The 21,450-nt window shown below is 32.7% G+C and overlaps 1 protein-coding gene across 1 annotated transcript in view; it reads left to right on the top strand.

Moving 5' to 3' along the window:
* The window catches only part of LOC108909278 (tetraspanin-2A), a 247,945-nt gene that overhangs the window by 199,979 nt on the left and 26,516 nt on the right, over positions 1–21,450 (top strand). Inside the window, exon 4 of the mRNA XM_018713584.2 lies at positions 20,647–20,832. Coding sequence (XP_018569100.1) covers positions 20,647–20,832 — 186 coding nt within the window. The remainder of the gene's footprint in view (positions 1–20,646; positions 20,833–21,450) is intronic.

The raw sequence follows: 21,450 nt of genomic DNA, 5'->3' as shown, positions 1-21,450 counted from the left end.
TCAGTACAAGACAATCTTAGTTTATTCAACTCACAAATAGAACTGTTTCAAAATAGAGAATAATTGAAGAAACATCATATAAATTGAATAGTTGAAAAAAATTCTAGATTACAAAGAGTTATCCTGCGATTTTTAATTCTGATCCTGCAAACAAATTGATCATGAAGGAAATGAGAATCCTAAGACTTCAAGCGTCCCGCGTTAATCTTATACATTAATATTAAAGAACGTGCATTTCTTCTACGTTCCAAATCTCATTTGCCGTTTTTCCATTTCCATTTTTATTTTTAATTTCCCTTTTCATTTCTAATTTTGCCTGAGAGATTACATCATATCTTATGCAATTTTAAAGCGGCAATGAATACTTCTCATCGCCGTATTTCGTACTTTAACAAATTCAAATTTATTCAGAAATTTTAGCTATTCACAATATCGTACGCCTTTTTGTATATTTAACACTCGGATATACAATGTAAATTGTTCTCGCCAAGGTTCCCCTTTTGTAATTATTTAACTAATATATTTATATTCCTTAATTGCGAGAAAAGACAAAGCCGTAGTAAAATAAATAAACTAACAATAAAGTATCAAAGTAGTATAGGTANAACGCCCATTCTTCCAGCCAATGGAAAAATATTACAACCACTTATACATTGTTTCCTTGGCTTAATGAAATCTACCTCGATTTCCATTAATGTAATTAAATGGACATTTGCTAGATATGCCTTTAAATAGCAGTTCATATCCTAATGATACCGATGCTATTAGTTCCCACTGTTGTATTGATTAGTGATTACTTATGAAATGCATCAGGGCGAAATGGAAAAAATATAACGCCAACTATTTAAAGATGGAGAGAAAGTCCTTATGTCGTGCATGTTCTTTAAAATATGTAAACCTGAAAATAGTTTGTTGATTAACAAACGATTTTGATAAAGTAAATTAAATTTTGTTCAGTGTTGCTGTATGTTTCAGTACAAGACAATCTTAGTTTATTCAACTCACAAATAGAACTGTTTCAAAATAGAGAATAATTGAAGAAACATCATATAAATTGAATAGTTGAAAAAAATTCTAGATTACAAAGAGTTATCCTGCGATTTTTAATTCTGATCCTGCAAACAAATTGATCATGAAGGAAATGAGAATCCTAAGACTTCAAGCGTCCCGCGTTAATCTTATACATTAATATTAAAGAACGTGCATTTCTTCTACGTTCCAAATCTCATTTGCCGTTTTTCCATTTCCATTTTTATTTTTAATTTCCCTTTTCATTTCTAATTTTGCCTGAGAGATTACATCATATCTTATGCAATTTTAAAGCGGCAATGAATACTTCTCATCGCCGTATTTCGTACTTTAACAAATTCAAATTTATTCAGAAATTTTAGCTATTCACAATATCGTACGCCTTTTTGTATATTTAACACTCGGATATACAATGTAAATTGTTCTCGCCAAGGTTCCCCTTTTGTAATTATTTAACTAATATATTTATATTCCTTAATTGCGAGAAAAGACAAAACCGTAGTAAAATAAATAAACTAACAATAAAGTATCAAAGTAGTATAGGTATAAAAATAAAACAGCCCCACAAAAAAAATTATATGCATTGGACTAGACCACTATATACTTATGTTTTCAAGGAAAATATATAATAACCATGGTTGCCTCCACCATAGGGGATTTTTCTCGGATTGACCTTGAAATGACCTTTAACCTGACCTGACGAGGTCAAGCGGACTTCGGATTCGGATTCAGCGATCTCGAAAATATAAGATTATAGTGGTCTAGTCCGATGTACAGATTTTTTTTATGGGACTAATTTACTAGAAATGGTATTTTTAGGACAATATACGAGGTGCTAAAAACAAGCGATTTTATTAGAAGGTACTCCAATCATATCTGTTGTGCATTACTTTTACGTCGCTGAACTTGTAATAGTAGATTTGTAAAATTTTATTTCTGTAGAATCTTTCTTCACAAAATGCACAACACAAAATTTGACACAGACACATGACAATACGAAATTTTACTTTTCTGCCTTAAATAATTCATTAATATCCACGGAAAAGTAACGCAACCTTTAAATATTACATAAATACGAGTCAATTTTTATTTATACTATAGTTTTTGTTTTGTGAACAAAAATAAATTAGTTTCCTGTTCAAATAAATTCACTAATTGCGTATTGAAATATTAGATTGCACTTTGATTTTTATTGTTGGCATTTGTTGTAATGTTATTTGATAATAAAACATAAATAATGCAAATGTACACCACTGCAGTAATGGCAGACAAACGTGTTAATGGACGTGCAAATGGTAATGGTTTTGAAGCTCATCGTATATGTTGATCGTCTACTTGCCAGTACTTGAATATTTACTTAACATATTTCATTGGCGGATCCGAAACAATGGAGAAATTTAGTGTGTTTAGCTGGAACTAGAGTTAAGAAAATTACGGTTCAGATAGCTATTGGTTATCTTCATGTCTGGAGAGTCCTTAGAAAATAGTCACTGTAACCCTACCACATGCTATGTGTATAGGCGTCCAATTCACAAGATTGCGATACTAAATTAACATTTTGTAGGTGGAGTTTAGGAAAGATGAATTGGACGTGATAGATAGATTTAGTGGCCTCCTAAAGGGCCTTATGTTAGACTTGTTTATTTAGAGTTAAAAGTTTGATGCATGCAGTTGAGAACAAATTCTATAAAATAAAAGAAGGTTCCAACTAATTATAGCCCAACCTAGAATATTTAAAAGGGCAGCTTTTATACATTAATAATTTAGACGAGCTTTCAGGATCGAGGTCTTTCACTTTTTATGCCGATGATATGTCAGTGGTGATCTCAGACAAATCGGATAAAAAATTATCTGAGACTTGCGGTAGAGTAATATCCAGGATGTGCGACTGGTTTAGTCAAAATTCATTACTACTAAATATCAATGAAACTCAGGTTATAAGATATCACAATAGACGAAAGCTTTGTAATAGTATTGATGTTAATGTTAACAATACACTAATTAATAACACAAATCTTGTACAATTTCTAGGATTAAACCTGGATGAGTGTCTAACTTGGAATAATCAATGTAACGAATTAGTAATGAAGTTAAATACAGCATCATATCAATTTCGAAATATCAAAAAAGTCCTGACCATTGATCAATTATTGAAGCTATTACTGCCAAGTAGAATCGCGTTTGCGATATGGTATCTGTTTTTGGGGGCCATTATGCCACGCTGATAATGTATTTGTTGCTCAAAAACGTGTAATTACGTGTATGTTCGGAATGTCAGCTAGGGAATCCTGCAGACGGATATTCGTCTGTTACAGTATTTTAACAATGCCTTCTGTTTTGTTGTATGAAATGTGTCTATATATTTTTGTCAACAAAAATCAGTTTGTTCACAGACATCAGATTCATTCCATTGATACATGGCAGTCTTACCATTTTAGTATACCTTTTGGTAGGTGTAATCTGTCTTTTAACTCACCTAATTGTCTTGGTATACGAATGTTCAATAGATTACCCAATGATATAAAAATTTGTACCTCTGTTTGTAGCTTCAAGAAGGCTCTGAAAAATACTTAGTTGATAAATGTTTCTATTCTGTGGAAGAATATTTTGTTAATCAACTGTCTGTAAATTAATCTTAAATTGTAAATTAGTCTTGCCTTTATGTACTTTTTTTACTATTCCTATTCAATTGTTGTATTGACTAGAGGAAATATACGTTATTATTGTTATTATTAATGTATTTTTAAGAATTATCATGAACACGGAATTACGTAACATCATTACGAACTGGGCGTAGTTAATATTTTTTTTGGCACTCCAGAAATAAAAGAAGAATATTTGCGCCCTGCTGAAATAAATTATAGATCGTTGAGCGAAAGCCAACAAAACGGTCCAGTTGTAGCATTGATTTCGGTGCTAAATCGGTAAATCCCGAATAACGATATTAAATGCGGGATGAAACAGGTAGCTACAAGCTTCACGGCAATGTAATTTCACAACATCACTCACAAATTGAACGTTGATTGGAGGGATAATAACCCCAGGAGACAAAATCAGAACGAAAAGTGGTTCGGAGGATGATATAACGACAAATAGGTACGCGTATAAAGCCTTGGAGAATTGAAATCGCATTAAACGCGAGCCCGTAATATCTGTTTTAATTTATTTAGTGCTTGACTTTCCATCGGGTAAAAATCGTTCTGCCTCCAGGGTGTTTTAAGTATGCAGATTCAGTGGATTTTGAATGTATACAGGGAATATTTATAACAAAAATTATGTATTTTATTTCCGCACCAATACAGTAATAGTGTAGTAATTTAGAATATAAATGTAAATTTATATTATGGGAAAGTTCTTCAAATATGGTAATATCAATTTACAACAAGAATATACGAAATTTTTTTCGTAAAATAATATAATAAATACAATGAAAGTCAATAGATATACAAAAGTGACGAAAATATATATTTTTTTATAAAATAGGGACATTTCGATTCTCTTTTTAAGTATTAAAATACACTTTAATTAACTCGAGGAAAAAAGCCATTTTCACACGTTATTAATTTAATTGAATAAATTCTATCAAACGTAATTTGAAGTAAAGGGTGTCCCAAAAGTAACGCAGCATTTGAATTGTGCGTGAGTGAAGGTTATGAAAATTCATTACAAGTACGGAGAGTATGTAGCCGAGACTATGCGCATATATCGTAGAATTTTCGGTAGAAGGAACGCTCCGAACGAATTTTGAAACAATTAGTTGACAAATTTAAACAAACCGGTTCGGTTGCAGACAATAAAAAAACAGGCCGACCTCGTATGGCCGTTCAGCCGAAAATATTACTGTGGTGAATAATAGTGTTGCGGATATGCCCGTAACCTCAGTGCGATTAAACATTTCACAAAACACAATATAGCAGAATTAAATAAAATGATGAAGATGCAGAAGATGGTAAAGATGTTGGAAGAAAATATTTTTGCAAGAACTATGATTTTCGTAAAAAAAATATTAAGATATAGGAATTTACACAAGTAATTTTGGGAGACACCTTCGGATGGATGCGGCGCAAGTGACTCCAGAATTTTCTTCTAAAGACATAGGTAGTACACAATTTTTGAGCACAGCTGATGAATAGTTAGAATGTTTATGAAAGTTGTGATGATCGACAGCATTTTTGTGACCTAGTGATGAGACGAACTTATGAAGTTAATGTTAAATGACATTGAAAACATAGTATCATAAATATATTAAAATTGTGATATATACAAAAACGAAAATCATAGGATAATATAAAATTGAGCAGGGAAACCTGCTAGGCATCAGCTACTTAACCATCTTCAGAGAATTCGTTCTGCATTCATCCTTTTTTACTGTTACACTGTAAAAACGTCGGTGTGAGTGAAAGCAATAAAGATTCGGCGTGAATCCATTGAGTGAAATTATTGAGTACATTTTTATTCTATATTGGGCATTTTGATCATTTTACTCATTTGTGATTTATTTAAATTGAAATTGAGTACTTTCACACAAATATAGGCATAATTTCTACACGTAAGCTCGTATTTGGTGCACTTGTACCTAAATCAGAGTAAATCTCCTTATTACTGAGTGGCACCACTTACATATTGCTTCTGTAATCTCGACCACAGTTGACAGGGGTCCGTTATATGCTCCAGAAAAGCGTAATTGTCAGAAGAACAGGCCTTAGCCGGCGGGTCTCAGCCAGGACAGGAGGAGGCACCGCCAAGTGGATTACTTTCAACACTCTATATTCTAATTAATCATTTATGAGTGATTTATTTTTGCGCTCAATATTTAGTTAACTAAGAACCAAGTCTGAGTAAAAAATGACTCAATAATAGTTAAATTTAAATCATATTAAAGAAAAAGTCTACTCTAAATTAACCAATTTATTATGTACTCAGAATAGAGTCAAAAGTCGCTCAATTGATAGCTAGCAGTAACTCGGATTTGAGTAAACTCACACATTTCTGATGCAATAATTTCACTCAGTTGTACTCAGAGTGAAAATTTCACTCAATCGAGTGCGGACAGAAATTGATATATTACTGAGTAAAATTGAATGAAATTTCAGTGACATTTTTTTACAGTGTGCGCAGGTGTTCTTTTTTCTTATAAGCCAAAAAAAAACTATAAGTCCTAGATCATTAGTGTCAACACGTGGAAGAATGTCAAAATTAATCGCAAACCAGTTAAGTTTGAAGAGCAACGGGACAATGTTTTTTGTAAACCTGCCTCCAGTCTGGGCGAATCTTTTGCTGAGTCACTACGAAAGATACCGACAGTAAAAAGCAAAACGCTTGGAAGCATTGGATACAACCAGTTACGAAGAACACTACGGAACGTATCAGAGGACCAACAATATATGAAGAGCTGTCCTGTCCATAGGGACATTAGAATCAGCAATAAACATTGAAATTAACCTCTGGGAGGGCCTAGGGGTTCTAATAGCAGGCACATGGCCTAGTCCAACAACAACAGGGACATGCCAAAGATTTGTAGGCGACCAAGAAAATACGTCACCGCACAGCAACCTAAAAAACTCTGGTACTTTAAACATCAACAGCATTAAAACTACTAAACCTTCATGTATTAGCACCCCAATTTTATACCACAGCGTCACTACAGGAGTTATTTCTCTTTAGTACATAATAATACATTTACTGACTTACAATATGAAGAGATGTTCTACTTAACTGACGGTACCAAGAATAATGATTAAGTCTGTGTTAACTAGATTGATAATGTATTCCACCTAAATTAACTGTTTAATTTACATAGTCTTATATTTATAATCCATGTCATTGCCCCAATCACCACTGAAAAAGATATGCATTCTTTTACTACAACATTATGGCCTCTTCGCTGTCATTATAGTCTATGGTATTTTGGTGATATCTTAATATTGACTGTAATGATACCTCAATGGCGTTTCACGATGTTTTGTTTTTTTATCCAACTTTATGATGTTTACTGCTACCAAAATTCTTTCCACGATTTATGATTTTTGTGACTGATTCATCAAAGGTAAACAAGGAGGTGACATAATGCTTAACCTCATCAATTAGGAATCTCACGACAAGATTTCTTTCCTTTTTTTTCTTTCTTTCTGTTCTATATCCAACTTTTCGTTAAGATAATTAATTTTGTTAAGCTTTTAAATCAAGAATTAACAGAAAACTGTTTCTATTGGGAAAAGTAGTTCAATTTACGGTAACTTTATTACAAAATCATAAACTGTCGAAATCGAAAGAACTTCTGAAGCGGATCTCAGGATTTTTAAAGTAAATTATGTTTATTAGATAGTACCTCTTCTCAAGATAACATTTTAATGAAAAATTTATTAGCGGACTTTCATAACCCAGTAAGCCGATAACACAGACTACGGAAAGCACTCTTCGGCATTTACATCTTAGGCAAAACGACTTATTCGAATTGATACTTAATAATTGAATTTTAAAAGCTTTATCCTCGACGTAATTGACTCGGGACTTTGGGGGCAGATTGACTCGCGGATTCGCGCGAGTATAAACTCTAGAGAAGGCAAACAAAAAAAAGTTTTTGCAGAATCCAATATACTTGGAGGGAAATTACACGGGATATTATTGGAAAAGAAATGACTCGTCAGTTACTGGAATTGAATCGAATATTACCAAAGAAAAAATATAGATTGATGAAAAATGTATCCGTAGAAATGTAAATAATACTATTTCATTTGAAGTTTTTACTAGTTTTTTTTTAATACACTATACAAATATATCATTTTAACACAAAATAACAATCTTGTGTTAATGGAGTTCCCCATGGGATCATTTCTTCATTTTTTTACACATTAAAGTGTTAATAATTTTATTATTTCATATATTTATTTATGTATTTATTTAGAAGTTACAATATCCAACCGGACAAAATCCCAATTACAGGATAAGGTAAAACAGAAAACCTTGATAAATTTTAAAGAAAAAGACAAATCAACATTAAATATAAAAATATAAATACTACATAAAATGGAGCAATCAAAATATACAATCCAGACAAAGAACTTAAGTATAAACAATAACAGACAAATAAAACAAATAAGTTATAAAAGATAAGGATTATAGTTGCTAGACAAACAATTTTTTATGTCATTTATAGAATGAAAAAATATATAAGTCGATCTTCATACTTCTGATAATTGGAAATCATTTGATATAGGGAGATGCTATTAGTAAATTTGTATGAGGTGTGGGTAATTGTAAAACGGAGTGAAATCTAGAATTAAGTCTAGGAACATGATATAAAATCCTTGAGACTAACGAGTCTGCATTTAACGTGTTATTTATAATTTTAAAAAGGAATATAATTGAAAACATAATTCGCCTACGACAGAGACTATTAAAATTAATAAATACCTATATATATAGTGTTTATATAATTAAGGAATTAAACTAATATAAAAGTAAAAAACTTTACTTTTTGTAATTTATTTAAAAAATTTTAACAAATTATGATTCAGAACTTAAAAACTAATAACACTTTAGTAAATTATCAACAGAAAAAGCATTACCTAGATAAATGTGTTGCAAAACACAGCCGCTGTAAAAAAGCTGTCAGCAATTTATCTTGCATTATAATTTTCATAATTATCGACCATAAAAAGATAAACCCTCGCTATCATAAAATATTATCAAATGTTTTACTAAAAACTTACAGTGTTGATAGGTTGTTACTTATTTTTATCACGTCACTGTAGAAAGAATGACTGTCATCTTCAAAGGTTTTGTTTGATTAAACCGCAATTTGAATTTAATATTCTCCATTTGAATATTGTGGATGAAAATGAGCTTAACGAGGTACTCCTAGCACATTGTCCGTAAATTAGATATTACACAGGTTCTTTAAAATATATTATATCACTTTACTACGAAACATTATATACCTATAAATTGCATAAAAAATGTATGTCGACAATTATTTTTTCTGTATATTGTCCACAATTATTTTATCCCCTATGAAACATTTTGTAAAGTGTCATTAGAGCTAAATAATTTAAACAAATCCTATTGAATACATTTAGATTGAAAATTATTATTAATGAAGAGAATATACACTATTTAATGTAGAACAATTATAAAAGCTAAATATTTCAACTGCAACGACAAATGAGAGCTCTAAAACGTTTTTACAAGATTTTGTTTTTTATATGTATGATACAAGAGTCAAATGATCATTCTGTACTGATTCTTGCATTTTTAATCTTGTTAATATAAATATCACAAAGATTGATAGCTATTATTATTAGACAATTTAGTGTCCATTTTGTGCAGTATTAAAAAATGCACGTATAAAGAATATGTCTATTTTCTTTAAGGCTATTTTATATTTAGTTATCAGTAACATCGTAGATCTTCCATCTCAAAACAAATTTTGTAGAATATTTTCCGAGGAAGAAAACAGATTACTTAAAATAATTTACCATTCTCTTAAATTCCCTTTTCTATATGTATGTATATTCAACTACTCAATAACACAAAAGTGATTTTTATATTTCATAATTAATTTCCTAACATCTACCAAAGGTTTATTACGACAAATAAACTCCTTTTATATCCCAACCTATTAAATCAGCTTTGATGCGGACCCCATACGCTAACAGTCATATTATAAGGGCTAGTGGTAATAGTATTTCCTACTGCTCTTATTAAATTTGTTCCCAAGGGAATCGATTATTGGTGAAGGTAATGAGGTATTTTAGCCTCTAATATATTGCCCTGAAAATGGATTAGCTTCCCTCAAAACTAAGCGCGATATATTGAAAGTTCCTCTTGGTTGGTCATAGTTGCCTAGAAAATGAGTTTTTGAGAAGTACTTAAATTCTCGTGCGAAAGATAACATTGAGAAAATTAAGAAAAATTAAAAAATATACAAAATAATAAATTATTGTAATTTCAATATGATCCCACCAATACACACAAAAAGAGTCACTATTTTGGAATTAATTTAAATCCATTATTAAAAAATCTTTGTAATAAATCAGGTTGACTAAATCGTAAAACCATTAAGTACACTTTTCTTTATATCAATATTATGATTTGAATTAAAATTTAGGTATCTGTTAGTGTAAGTTGGTTCCCTATAAACCCTTGTTTGTAAAGAAATGGCATTTCTTTCAATTAATATGTCTAAAGAACTGATAATATATTATTGTTTTCTATTTCCATAGTAAATTTAATTGTTATTAATATTAAATAAAAAAAATTTAATTCCTCAATGGCAAAAGACCAAACTGTAAAAGTATGCTCTACATACCTCTACCAAATGGTGGGCTTTTTATTTGAATTATTAATTTTCTTCAAAAAAAATCCACAAAAATGTCACTCAAAATTGGTGATAATGATTGTTACTCATTTTGAAAGATTCATTATTATTTAATTGAAAATATGTACATATAAACACTACAACTGGCATCGTTTTAACCTCGTCTGGATCTACTCTTGTGTTGAAGTATCTTGAGAATCAAAGTTTTATAAACAAGGTTTCGTAGTTTCCTTAATACAGAAACAAAAACGTGTAGTATACCACGATTTCCTATTTTCACTTTCCCGTTTTCGCTGGATGCTTTTTCCTTTGTTAATGCAATTAAATCCGCAATCCAGCTTTCCGGAAAAGCGATTACTGGACTTCAATTTTCCAGGAAATTCAATTGTTTCTTTAAGAATTATCTCGCTTCCTTGTTATCTTTTTTTCTATTTTCCGTTTTTACGACTAGAGCGCGCGTGTGTGACTCACTTGATTTGGCATTTCTAAGAGGTTTCAGCTAAAATAAACAGCATTCTTCCGGCATATCAGGGACTGTCAGAAGTCTAAGCTGTAGATAAATATTGGTTTTCATCGGATATTGTGACGGGGGTTGGCAAAGCCTGTTTTTTGTGTAGGTTCGAAAGAGAAGACTTTCCAATACAAATATCGACGTTATTATGGAGCGCTCTTCTCAAAAAGTGTATATTTACGAGGATATGGTAGTCTGGAAGTCATAACACCGCTTACATTTTCAAATACTTCATGTTATTTTATTTCCCGGGGGAACCTATTAGGTACGCTTCTCCCTATGTGGAGATATTTCAAGGTCAGCACACATTTATGATAAATTCAGAGTACGTTTGCCTCGACTGTAAGGAGAGTAAATTACTTCTCGATTTTATTTTCTCGGTCCCTGTTTCTACATGAGGTCTCGAAGCTCTTGTAATCGCGATGTTGTATTTTTTGCACTTTTTACTTTGTTGCACTATTTTTTCAAAATAAAAGCAAATAATGTCAATAAGTGATAGTGGTTTTATCCCTATAACACCCAGGTACCTTAATTACTGTAAATTAACTTTTATGTTATACGCATTAAACACACAGATATACAGATATATTTATTTTTAATATTTTTGTATAAAAGCAATATAATTTTATTGTTTGCTGTTGAAAAAATTATATTTTTATCTAATAGAGAGAACACATCGATTATGATTGACGGAGTCAAATCAAGTCAAAAAAATATCAACAGAGGAACTCAAGGCTTTTGCTTGCCTCCAACACTATTTAATTGCTTTATTAATTATTTGATAATTTGCGATATCACCAACAATAAATTTTTAATTTATGTAGACGATAATAACATTAATTTCTGCGGAAAACAAAAAGGATATTCAACACGAGTAGTGGAATGATGTGGAGATAATGGAATAAAGCTAAATGTAAACAAGACTATGGCGGTGGAATTCTGCACCACGATCACTACGGTACTCCAGCTTGTTGCTTAGGGCCGAGAGAAAGTTCGTTGAAAACGTTACTGCGGTTAAATTTCTTTGTATACAGATAAGAAACTGACAGGGAGTTATCATATTGAATATATACTTCCCAAACTCAGCTCATATTGTTACCTTGTTAGAAGTATTAGAGGTACAGTATCAACAAACGTATTAAAGTTAGTGTACAGGGTGTTAATGAACTTATGCCAAATATTTTTGCCACATGTCTGTTATGTCCAAATGATGTTGAGTATAATGTAATTTTAAAATCTGACTTACCTCAACATTGCAAGAAGCCACCTTTTGAGAACTGCTGATTTTCATAGGTGTTCAATGTACCCGCCATTTACTAGCACACAAGGCTTCAGCGCGACGTATCCAATTCGCTCGCAAGCGTTGCAACATTGCCACGCCCTCTCGAATCGTATTATAAGCTTCGTCAGTACGATGTCGCAGTTGGTCGATTTCACAAACTTCCGTGGAATACACTGAGTGTTCCAGGCTCACTGTAACATAAAATAATCCTCGATACTTTTGTATAATGGTATATAACCATGCACCGTAATAAAAAATATGGTAAAGTAATATTTTCATATTGAACTTTCGAATATATGTTCTACTTTTAATTATAAAAACTAATTAAACATGTATGATTGGATTATTTTATTATTATGCAAGAAATGATGTACCTACCTAAGTGATGTTCTGAGAATAAGATGCTGCAAGTTATCCTTCTTTAACCTTAGTTCGCTCAACCGAATGAAACAAAGTTCACTTTACCCCATCTCAATAAAGTTTGTTGTAGCTTGTTAATTATATTCTGAAATATTATACCCACTCCTGTTTTTTACTCTGAATATGAGTCTTTCAGTAAGTACCACTGCTACAAAGTTAATATGTAGATGGTTTTCCACACGCAATTCAGTAACATCGCCTACGATTTCCGAAACAACCTACCCTTAACTGTAAAGTTTCAGACCGTTCATTAAACTTCATATATTATTAAATTACGTTGATACCCTATTTAGTTAACACTTCAATTTCCTTTTATCGTATAGTTTCTGAAAATCCACTATCTCTCTTGTATATGCAGATACCTGTAGTAATAATAAATTTGAGTATGGTAATAATAATGACATTTTATTTAACACTGTGTAATTTTTATAGGTAAAAATAAAAAGTAAGATGTATAAATATTTTTCTCGTTATTCTTAAATTTAAATATTATATTTTTATATTTCAGAAACTCGTATTACTAAATGTAAGAAAAAGCTAATAACATATTTTTGGTGAACACATTTATAAGACAAATTCTAGTGTTAAGCCGGGTCCAGACGCTAGGATTTGCACAACGTTTTACCTGCGCAGACATAAAACGGAATGAAAGCGTTGCAAATCAAGAGCGTCCACACAGTGCAGATATGTCTGTATTTATTTACTCAGTTTTCGCAGAATCAACCATGGTCGAAGTATTGCTCTGATTAATTTTTGTAAGAAAGCAAAAAATAAGTATTAGTATAAGTTTATAAGTATATATAGTACCTAATAAGTAATAATATTACTTATTACTTATACAGGGTGATTATCCAAAAAAAATCCGGATGTACAGGGGACCCTTACAAATACAATTTTGTAAAGAAAAAATCAGAAAGGTCAGTTCGAAATTGATTTAAAAATACACTTATGCACGGCTCTGGAAACTGGTCCACTGTAAAACCTGACCTCGCACAATGCGACCGGTATGGCGGCGTGATGAAAACGGACAAAAACTTTCGCAAGGAAAGAAATATGTAAATAGAATTTTATCGCACCTATTTTATATCGGCAAATTCAAATGCTTTTGCTTTTATTAATTATTAATAAAATTAATTTGTGTTTTTAAATAATAAAATCATTTGACATACCCGATGCTGCAACAGCAATTGTTCAAAATGTTATCCACTCATGTGTAAACACATTTGGCTCCGTCTTATTCACTTTCTACGAACTAACACAAATGATGTCTTGCTTCACCATAACACAAATGTTGTCTTGCTTCACCATAAATTAAAACGATATCCATCAACTCTGAGTTGCTATACACGCAAGCCGTTTTTGACACTAACTACTAAAGAACTGATGTAAATACCACAGATAACAGGTAAAAACTACCGCAACGACGGATTTCAGTATTAGGAGTCTCATGGCTCTCCACGCGTATTGCGAATAACGCTAGAGACTACAGTTGTCCAGCTATGTAGTCGTTTAATGTGCTATAACTTCAATAATTTTTTTCTCAGAAACTATAAGGATTTTACAAATTTTTTTTGCAATATTGACTCCATTTCACATGCCGCATCTATTCCCAAATTTTTTTGGATAAGTTGTGAATCACCCTGTATATAAGTATATAAGTATATTAAAATTTTGTATGCCTGGCTCTTTTCGTTTCTGTCACTACATTCCTTTGATTTCGCATACTAAAGATGCGGTAAATGTCTATACAAGTCAATAAATTCTGTCAAAAACTCACAGGAATATTGACGAAGGTCTACCATTTTGCGACAATTTACCTATTCAAATAATAGCAGAACGTATAACAAAATGGAGCAAACGTCTACACGCACCAACTTATTTGCGCAGTTGGCGGATCTCAAAACTGCATACTTTTCCTGTCCACGAGCAACGTCTTTTCTGCAACGACTTGAACCGCGCAGGTAAGACGTTGTGCAAATCCTAGCGTCTGGACCCGGCTTTAGACAGGAAATTGGAAATCTGCAGCTTTGGAGCCTGCATATTAGACTACAAGTCCATCGGAAATTTATTATCAAGGGGTCATTTGACCCAGCATGAATTACTTATAAATCAATACTACGACATATAACAATAACTTTAGACTATGCCGTCAATTCTTGTCGGTACAGGTAAGCTAAACCTGTCCACCAAGGAGGGGTGGTTTCCGGCGAAACATGTTTGTACGGCATTTCTAAAGTATATAGGTTATACAAAAAAAAAAAAAAAAANGTCCGTCTTACTCACTTTCTACGAACTAACACAAATGATGTCTTGCTTCACCATAACACAAATACTTCACCATAATACAAATGTTGTCTTGCTTCACCATAAATTAAAACGATATCCATCAACTCTGAGTTGCTATACACGCAAGTCATTTTTGACACTAACTACTAAAAAACTGATGTAAATACCACAGATAACAGGTAAAAACTACCGCAACGACGTATTTCAGTATTACTTGGCTCTCCACGCGTATTGCGAACTATAAGGATTTTACAAATTTTTTTTTTACAATATTGACTCCATTTCTCGTGCCGCATCTATTCCCACATTTTTTTGGATAAGTTGTGAATCACCCTGTATATAAGTATATAAGTATATTAAAATTTTGTATGCCTGGCTCTTTTCTTTTCTGTCACTACATTCCTTTGATTTCGCATGCGGGAAATGTTTATACAAGTCAATAAATTCTGTCAAAAACTCACGGGAATATTGACGAAGGTCTACCATTTTGCGACAATTTACCTATTCAAATAATAGCAAAACGTATCACAAAACGGAGCAAACGTCTACACAGCTTTGGAGCCTGCATATTAGACTACAAGCCCATCGGAAATTTTCAAGGGGTCATTTGACCCAGCATGAATTACTTATAAATCAATACTACGACATATAACAATAACTTTAGACTGCCGTCAATACTTGTTGGTACAGGTAAGCTAAACCTGTCCACCAAGGAGGGGTGGTTTCCGGCAAAACATGTTTGTACGGCATTTCTAAAGTATATAGGTTATACAAAAAAAAATGAACCTCGACCTAATGCCGTACAAAAATAGCAATGCCGGAAGCCAGGAAAATGTTTGATTTTCCGAAAATGTTGGCCCGGGTTTTGGTGATTTATTACAATATGGCATTTATACTGCAAGTTTCGGATCGATACATAGATAAATTTTTAAGCGACACCGTACGTGCTTGTTGATACAGGGGTTAGGAATACAGACTGCAACCCTCTATTTGTAAGTAGCGTATGGAGGGTGATTTAAACCAACATCAAATTCACTAATTTGAATTCTATTTTATAAAATAATGACATTTTTGGCCATGCCGTATATTTTTTTATGAAACATGTGCTTACCATAGGAAAATTAATTTCCCTCTGAAAAGTAGGATTTCACAATGACTAATTTTTGTACGGCATTAATATATTTTGTTAATACTGACAACAATAATCAACAAAAACAAAATGCTGTACAAAAAATGGTTTTAAATGGCTTGAAATATATTTTTGCAAATAAGTATTAATTGGAAGAATCTATTTTATTTTTACTACTATTTTCTCCTTAATACAAATTATTTACTACTATACGGCCTTTATACAATAAGAATTACAATATCATATAGAAATATTTTATATGCCGTACCTACATATTTGTTCATACAGGAGTGAGAAACCCCGGATGCAAATTCCTATTCTGACCCTTATGGTTTCCAATAATTGAAAATTGGTCGGCATTGTTGCTAAAACTTTATTTAAGATGTAAAATAATTTTTAAGTAATATGCCGTTAAAAACCATAGGTCGATAGAAAAATTATTAATTTTATAAATTTGAAAAGCTTATACTTATATACAGGGCAGCCCATCGAAAACCTACCCCGCAAGGCATTACAGGGTAGTAAAGAATTTTTCGGCAAAATCCAAAAACAGGTCAAATTTGTTTCTGAGGGGGACAACTTTTGGCTCAAAAAGCATATCAAAATCTTCAACCCCCTAAGTGGGGGTGCTATCCCCTAAATTTTTTCAAATGGGAATGGGGGTCAAGTGGGGGGTCATTAGAAAGGGCTTTTAATTCTCTATACATCGATTCTTACTTTTTGAAAATCGATCCATTATTTTAGAAAATATGCAGCTTTGAAAATACGAACAATATTTTTGACGAGAAATGCGAAAATCGATTTAATTTTACTTCAAAACTTACGGTATTAGCTTGGTAAATTCCTTCAAAAGAATTCGCTTTTTTTTTTCTGATTTGCGAATTCTTTAGCCTGATTTTGGTGAGCAAAAAATTGTCCGCTTTTTGTTTCGTATTTAGATAGGCCACAAGAAGTTGCTAGATAACTGTCTTGTGACTTGTAGTTGAAGAGTACCAATACTGCCGAGTCTTTTAAATTGATTAATTATGGTGTACTCAATTCCAGAAAGAGTAGAAATTATTGAGCTTTTTTTCAAAAACAATGAATGCGGAAATCGGGTCGCCGAACTGTTCAACCAACGGCATCCTGAGAAACATGCGTCTGGAAAAATTGTTCGCGAATTGGTGGCCAAATTTCGCGAAACTGGCTCCGTTCATAACAAAAAGAGGCAGGTTGAAAATCCGGTACTAAATGAACCTACGGAAATAGCGGTATTGGGGCAAGTGGCAATGGATAGTACGCTGAGTACAATGCAATTGGCTACTGCGACAGGAGTGAGTCGTACAAGTGTCCAACGAATATTAAAAAAATACAAATTCCATCCTTATAAGATTCGGCTAGTGCAAGAGCTAAATGAAGACGATTTTGATCGTCGTTTGCAATTTTGCGAAATAATGACTGAACGAGCGATAAACGATAATTTCCTCTTTAATGTGTGTTTTTCGGACGAGTGTACGTTCTTCTTGAATGGTTTAGTGAATCGCCATAATTGTCGTTACTGGGCTGATACCAATCCAAGGATTTTCCATGAGACACACTCCCAACACCCCCAGAAGTTGAATGTATGGGCAGGTATTTTTGGAAATTCCATTGTAGGTCCTTTTTTCCTTCCTGGAAATTTGACAGGCGATATGTACTTGGATTTACTACAAAATGTCATCGACCCAGCTCTAACAAATATCATAGAGGACGACCCTGCTTACAATGAACACGAACTGATTTTCCAGCAAGACGGAGCTCCTCCACATTACTCGCTCAATGTGCGCAATTACCTAAATGAGACGTTTCCAGGACGCTGGATAGGACGAAGAGGTGCAATTGAGTGGCCCCCTCGGTCACCCGACTTAAATCCTTTAGATTTCTTTCTCTGGGGGCACATTAAAAGCAAAGTTTACAGCACTCCACCTGATACCTTGGAAGATCTGCGAGGACGAATCATTAATGTATGTCGCGAAGTAACACCGCAAGTGCTCCAGAATGTTCGACAACGGTTTGAAGACAACCTGTATCATTGTATGCAAGTTGGCGGACAACATTTTCAGCATTTACTTGACTAATACCGTAAGTTTTGAAGTAAAATTAAATCGATTTTCGCATTTCTCGTCAAAAATATTGTTCGTATTTTCAAAGCTGCATATTTTCTAAAATAATGAATCGATTTTCAAAAAGTAAGAATCGATGTATAGAGAATTAAAAGCCCTTTCTAATGACCCCCCACTTGACCCCCATTCCCATTTGAAAAAATTTAGGGGATAGCACCCCCACTTAGGGGGTTGAAGATTTTGGTATGCTTTTTGAGCCAAAAGTTGTCCCCCTCAGGAACAAATTTGACCTGTTTTTGGATTTTGCCGAAAAATTTTTTACTACCCTGTAATGCCTTGCGGTACGTTTTCGATGGGCTACCCTGTATTAACATTGTAATGTAGTAAAAATGTATAAAAATTTAATGAAAAATATTATCAGCTATGTAAAATCTACTAGTTAAATATATATGCCATTGTTTTTTTTATTCACTTATGAAAAGTCAATTACAGCCATAATATATTGAATATAACATTTTTAGTTTATAACAAGGAATCTTCAAAATTTAGTAAATTTTCAAAATTTATTTGTTTTTTAATTCGAATTTTTAATTTGTATTATTAATTATATCCGGCCATGATTTAGTACGATAGTTTTTGGTTATATTTTATCAAAAAAGTGGTTGCCGTACAGGAATTAATGATTTTATCGAAAAAAATAAAACTCAATTCCAAAATGCAAGTAATTGTTTATAACCTTTTGCATTAATCATAATTTTCAGACGGCATAATTGTTAAGAAAGAATTATTTGGAGAGTTAAATAATCATGTGGAATCGATGCCGTACATTTTTCAATAACTTGAAACAATGGGAGCTAAAATAGAGGGTTGCGCCCTGCATTTCTAACCCCTGTATCAGCAGATACGTACGGCGTCACTAAAAAAGTTATCTACGTATCAATCCGAAACATGCAGCATAAATGCGGTACAGTAGTAAATCACCAAAAACTGGGCCAAAATTTTTAAAAAATAAAAAATTTTCCTGGCTTCCGGTATTGCTATTTTTGTACGGCATTAGGTTGAGGATCATTTTTTTTGTATAACCTATAAGCATACTTTAGAAACGCCGTACAAAAATGTTTTGCCGAAAACCACCCCCTCTTGGTGAACAGGTTTAGCTTACCTGTGTACTCACCTGTACCAACAAGAATTGACGGCATAATTTCTAAAGTTATTGTTATACGTGGTGGTATTGATTTATAAGTAATTAATGCTGGGTCAAATGACCCCTTGAAAATTTCCGATGGGCTTGTAGTCATCAAGTATATCAATAACTGAGTTCATGTAATGGTTTATTATGAATAGGGTTTGCTTCCATTTTATTTGTACAAAATAAATTTGATAATCAAAAGTCCTAGTAAATAGTAAATAGTTAATCATAAATATTTTTATGGTATTTGATTTTTGTTTGGATACTTTCCCAGACTGTAAATCAAAAAAATATAAAGTTAAGATAGCAGTACATAAACGTCCTACATTATGAGGGTCAGTATGGGGTTGCTTTGTTACAAAATGAGGAGTAGACAAATCTCATACATCATATAACGTTTCAAAAAAGTTTCTCAGTTCACGGTTAAAAATAGAATACATACAGGGTGAGCCAATGGAAAATTTCCACTCCAATTTTTTTGGTTCAAAATAAAAATCTGGGAAAACGCTCGGACACGTCGACTTTTGATTTGAGGAGGAACTATTTTTCAACTTTTTTCATCCCCGTAGCTTTAACTCCCTAGCTGGTGAGAGAACAACCCCCCAAATTTGAATAGGGGATAGGGGTCGTTCCATACCTCTTTTTATAGGTCTTATCGAGTTCTTTATGACCCTAAACTTCGCCTCATTATTTTTATCCGTAACGAAATGACAGCTTGTCAAAATAAAAATAAATAAGTATATAGTTTTTAAAAATGGAATGAATGGATGGATATCAGTTTAAAAAGTACCGAATTTTATTTCTCTAAAATAGTACCTTTTTCATAAAGCTAAAATTTTATGTGGCTGATATAGTATATTTTGTTCATTTACGTTTCCGATGAATAATGTGATATACAGAGTGTTTTAGAATGAATTAGCCAATCTTAAAATTTGTATCAAGATGCTCAAAATAAAAAATCAAGTTACGTGAAGGATTGTTTAGAAACGTATTATGAATATAACTGTTAATTTTTCAGAAAATAGTTCGAGATATTACATCTTTTACTTTAATATTCTGTATTTCAAAAACAGTGGGGTTTTGAAAACTAGTTTATAAGGAAAGTGCCATTATTTTTACTTATTCTATAGGTTTTAGAATTGTGGTCAAAATTCGGACACCTGGTGTAACTTAATATTATATAAAAGATCCTGAAAACAACATTTTGATACGGCCAAAACCTCATTAAAATAATGCCTCCCCTGGTTGATATACGCGCTGGAAGTTTTGGGTAACCGAAAAACGTGAAATATAAATCATCGAAACTAATGAAAGAAGTTAGTAGGGAGCGCAACATTTATCAGGGGAGCGTACCAAGTGGTTGAAAACAATGAATTACTACAATTTAAACTTGTTGACAGATTGCCTGCTGTGGGGCTGACGGTCCGAGAGATTACTTGACGCTACAACAGCCGCTGCCCTCCGAATGCAGGGACACCGTCACGGGGAATCCATTCTTCCATGGCTGCGTCGACGAGCTGACGTGGTTTTTCGAAAAGAAGTGTGCCTGGGTCGCCGGATTGGCTATGACAGTCTGCTTATTTCACGTAAGTCATTTATCTTTTTAGCTAGTAGAGACTTATGGCAATGCCATGCAAAGACGTAAACGAAGAAGCTGACAGCTAGGTATGCGCAGCTGTGATTTTTCGTACGTTTGTACTTACGTTTGACATAAAGTTATGTCATGTACGTATATCTTAAACTTACTTTTAAAATACACTCAGCAAAAAAATTAAGGGAACAGAAAATATCCAAGCTTTTATATTGATGCTTGAAAGTTTGATGGTCGTATCGAGGAAAACAAAAAAAACTTGAAACTTGAAGATTCGAATTTGAAATCTTGAGATGAAATTTTTTTTGAGAATCACTCTCGGCACAATCAAAAGAAATAATGTAAGGCAACAATTATTATAATTTTTTTTCAAAACAGCCCATGGACAATTTTTTTTCTGGCTTGATTAATGCCAGGGTCATTTAGCCTGATTCTTTCGCTTTAATGTTTTTTTTTATTTTCTGTACATCCATTTCTCACTGAGATATGTGCTATTGAGTGAAAAGTCACCGATTTTTTTATCATCGATCATCCTCTTCAAGGGCCTTTTGATATGTTTGAGAATTTTTTTATAGTCAGTATTAATGAAATAGTGCAAAAATGACTTTTTCTG

This window comes from Anoplophora glabripennis, unplaced genomic scaffold, assembly GCF_000390285.2.
Source record: "Anoplophora glabripennis isolate ALB-LARVAE unplaced genomic scaffold, Agla_2.0 scaffold342, whole genome shotgun sequence".
NCBI lineage: Eukaryota > Metazoa > Arthropoda > Insecta > Coleoptera > Cerambycidae > Anoplophora > Anoplophora glabripennis.
This window is presented reverse-complemented; position numbering and strand designations above follow the sequence as displayed.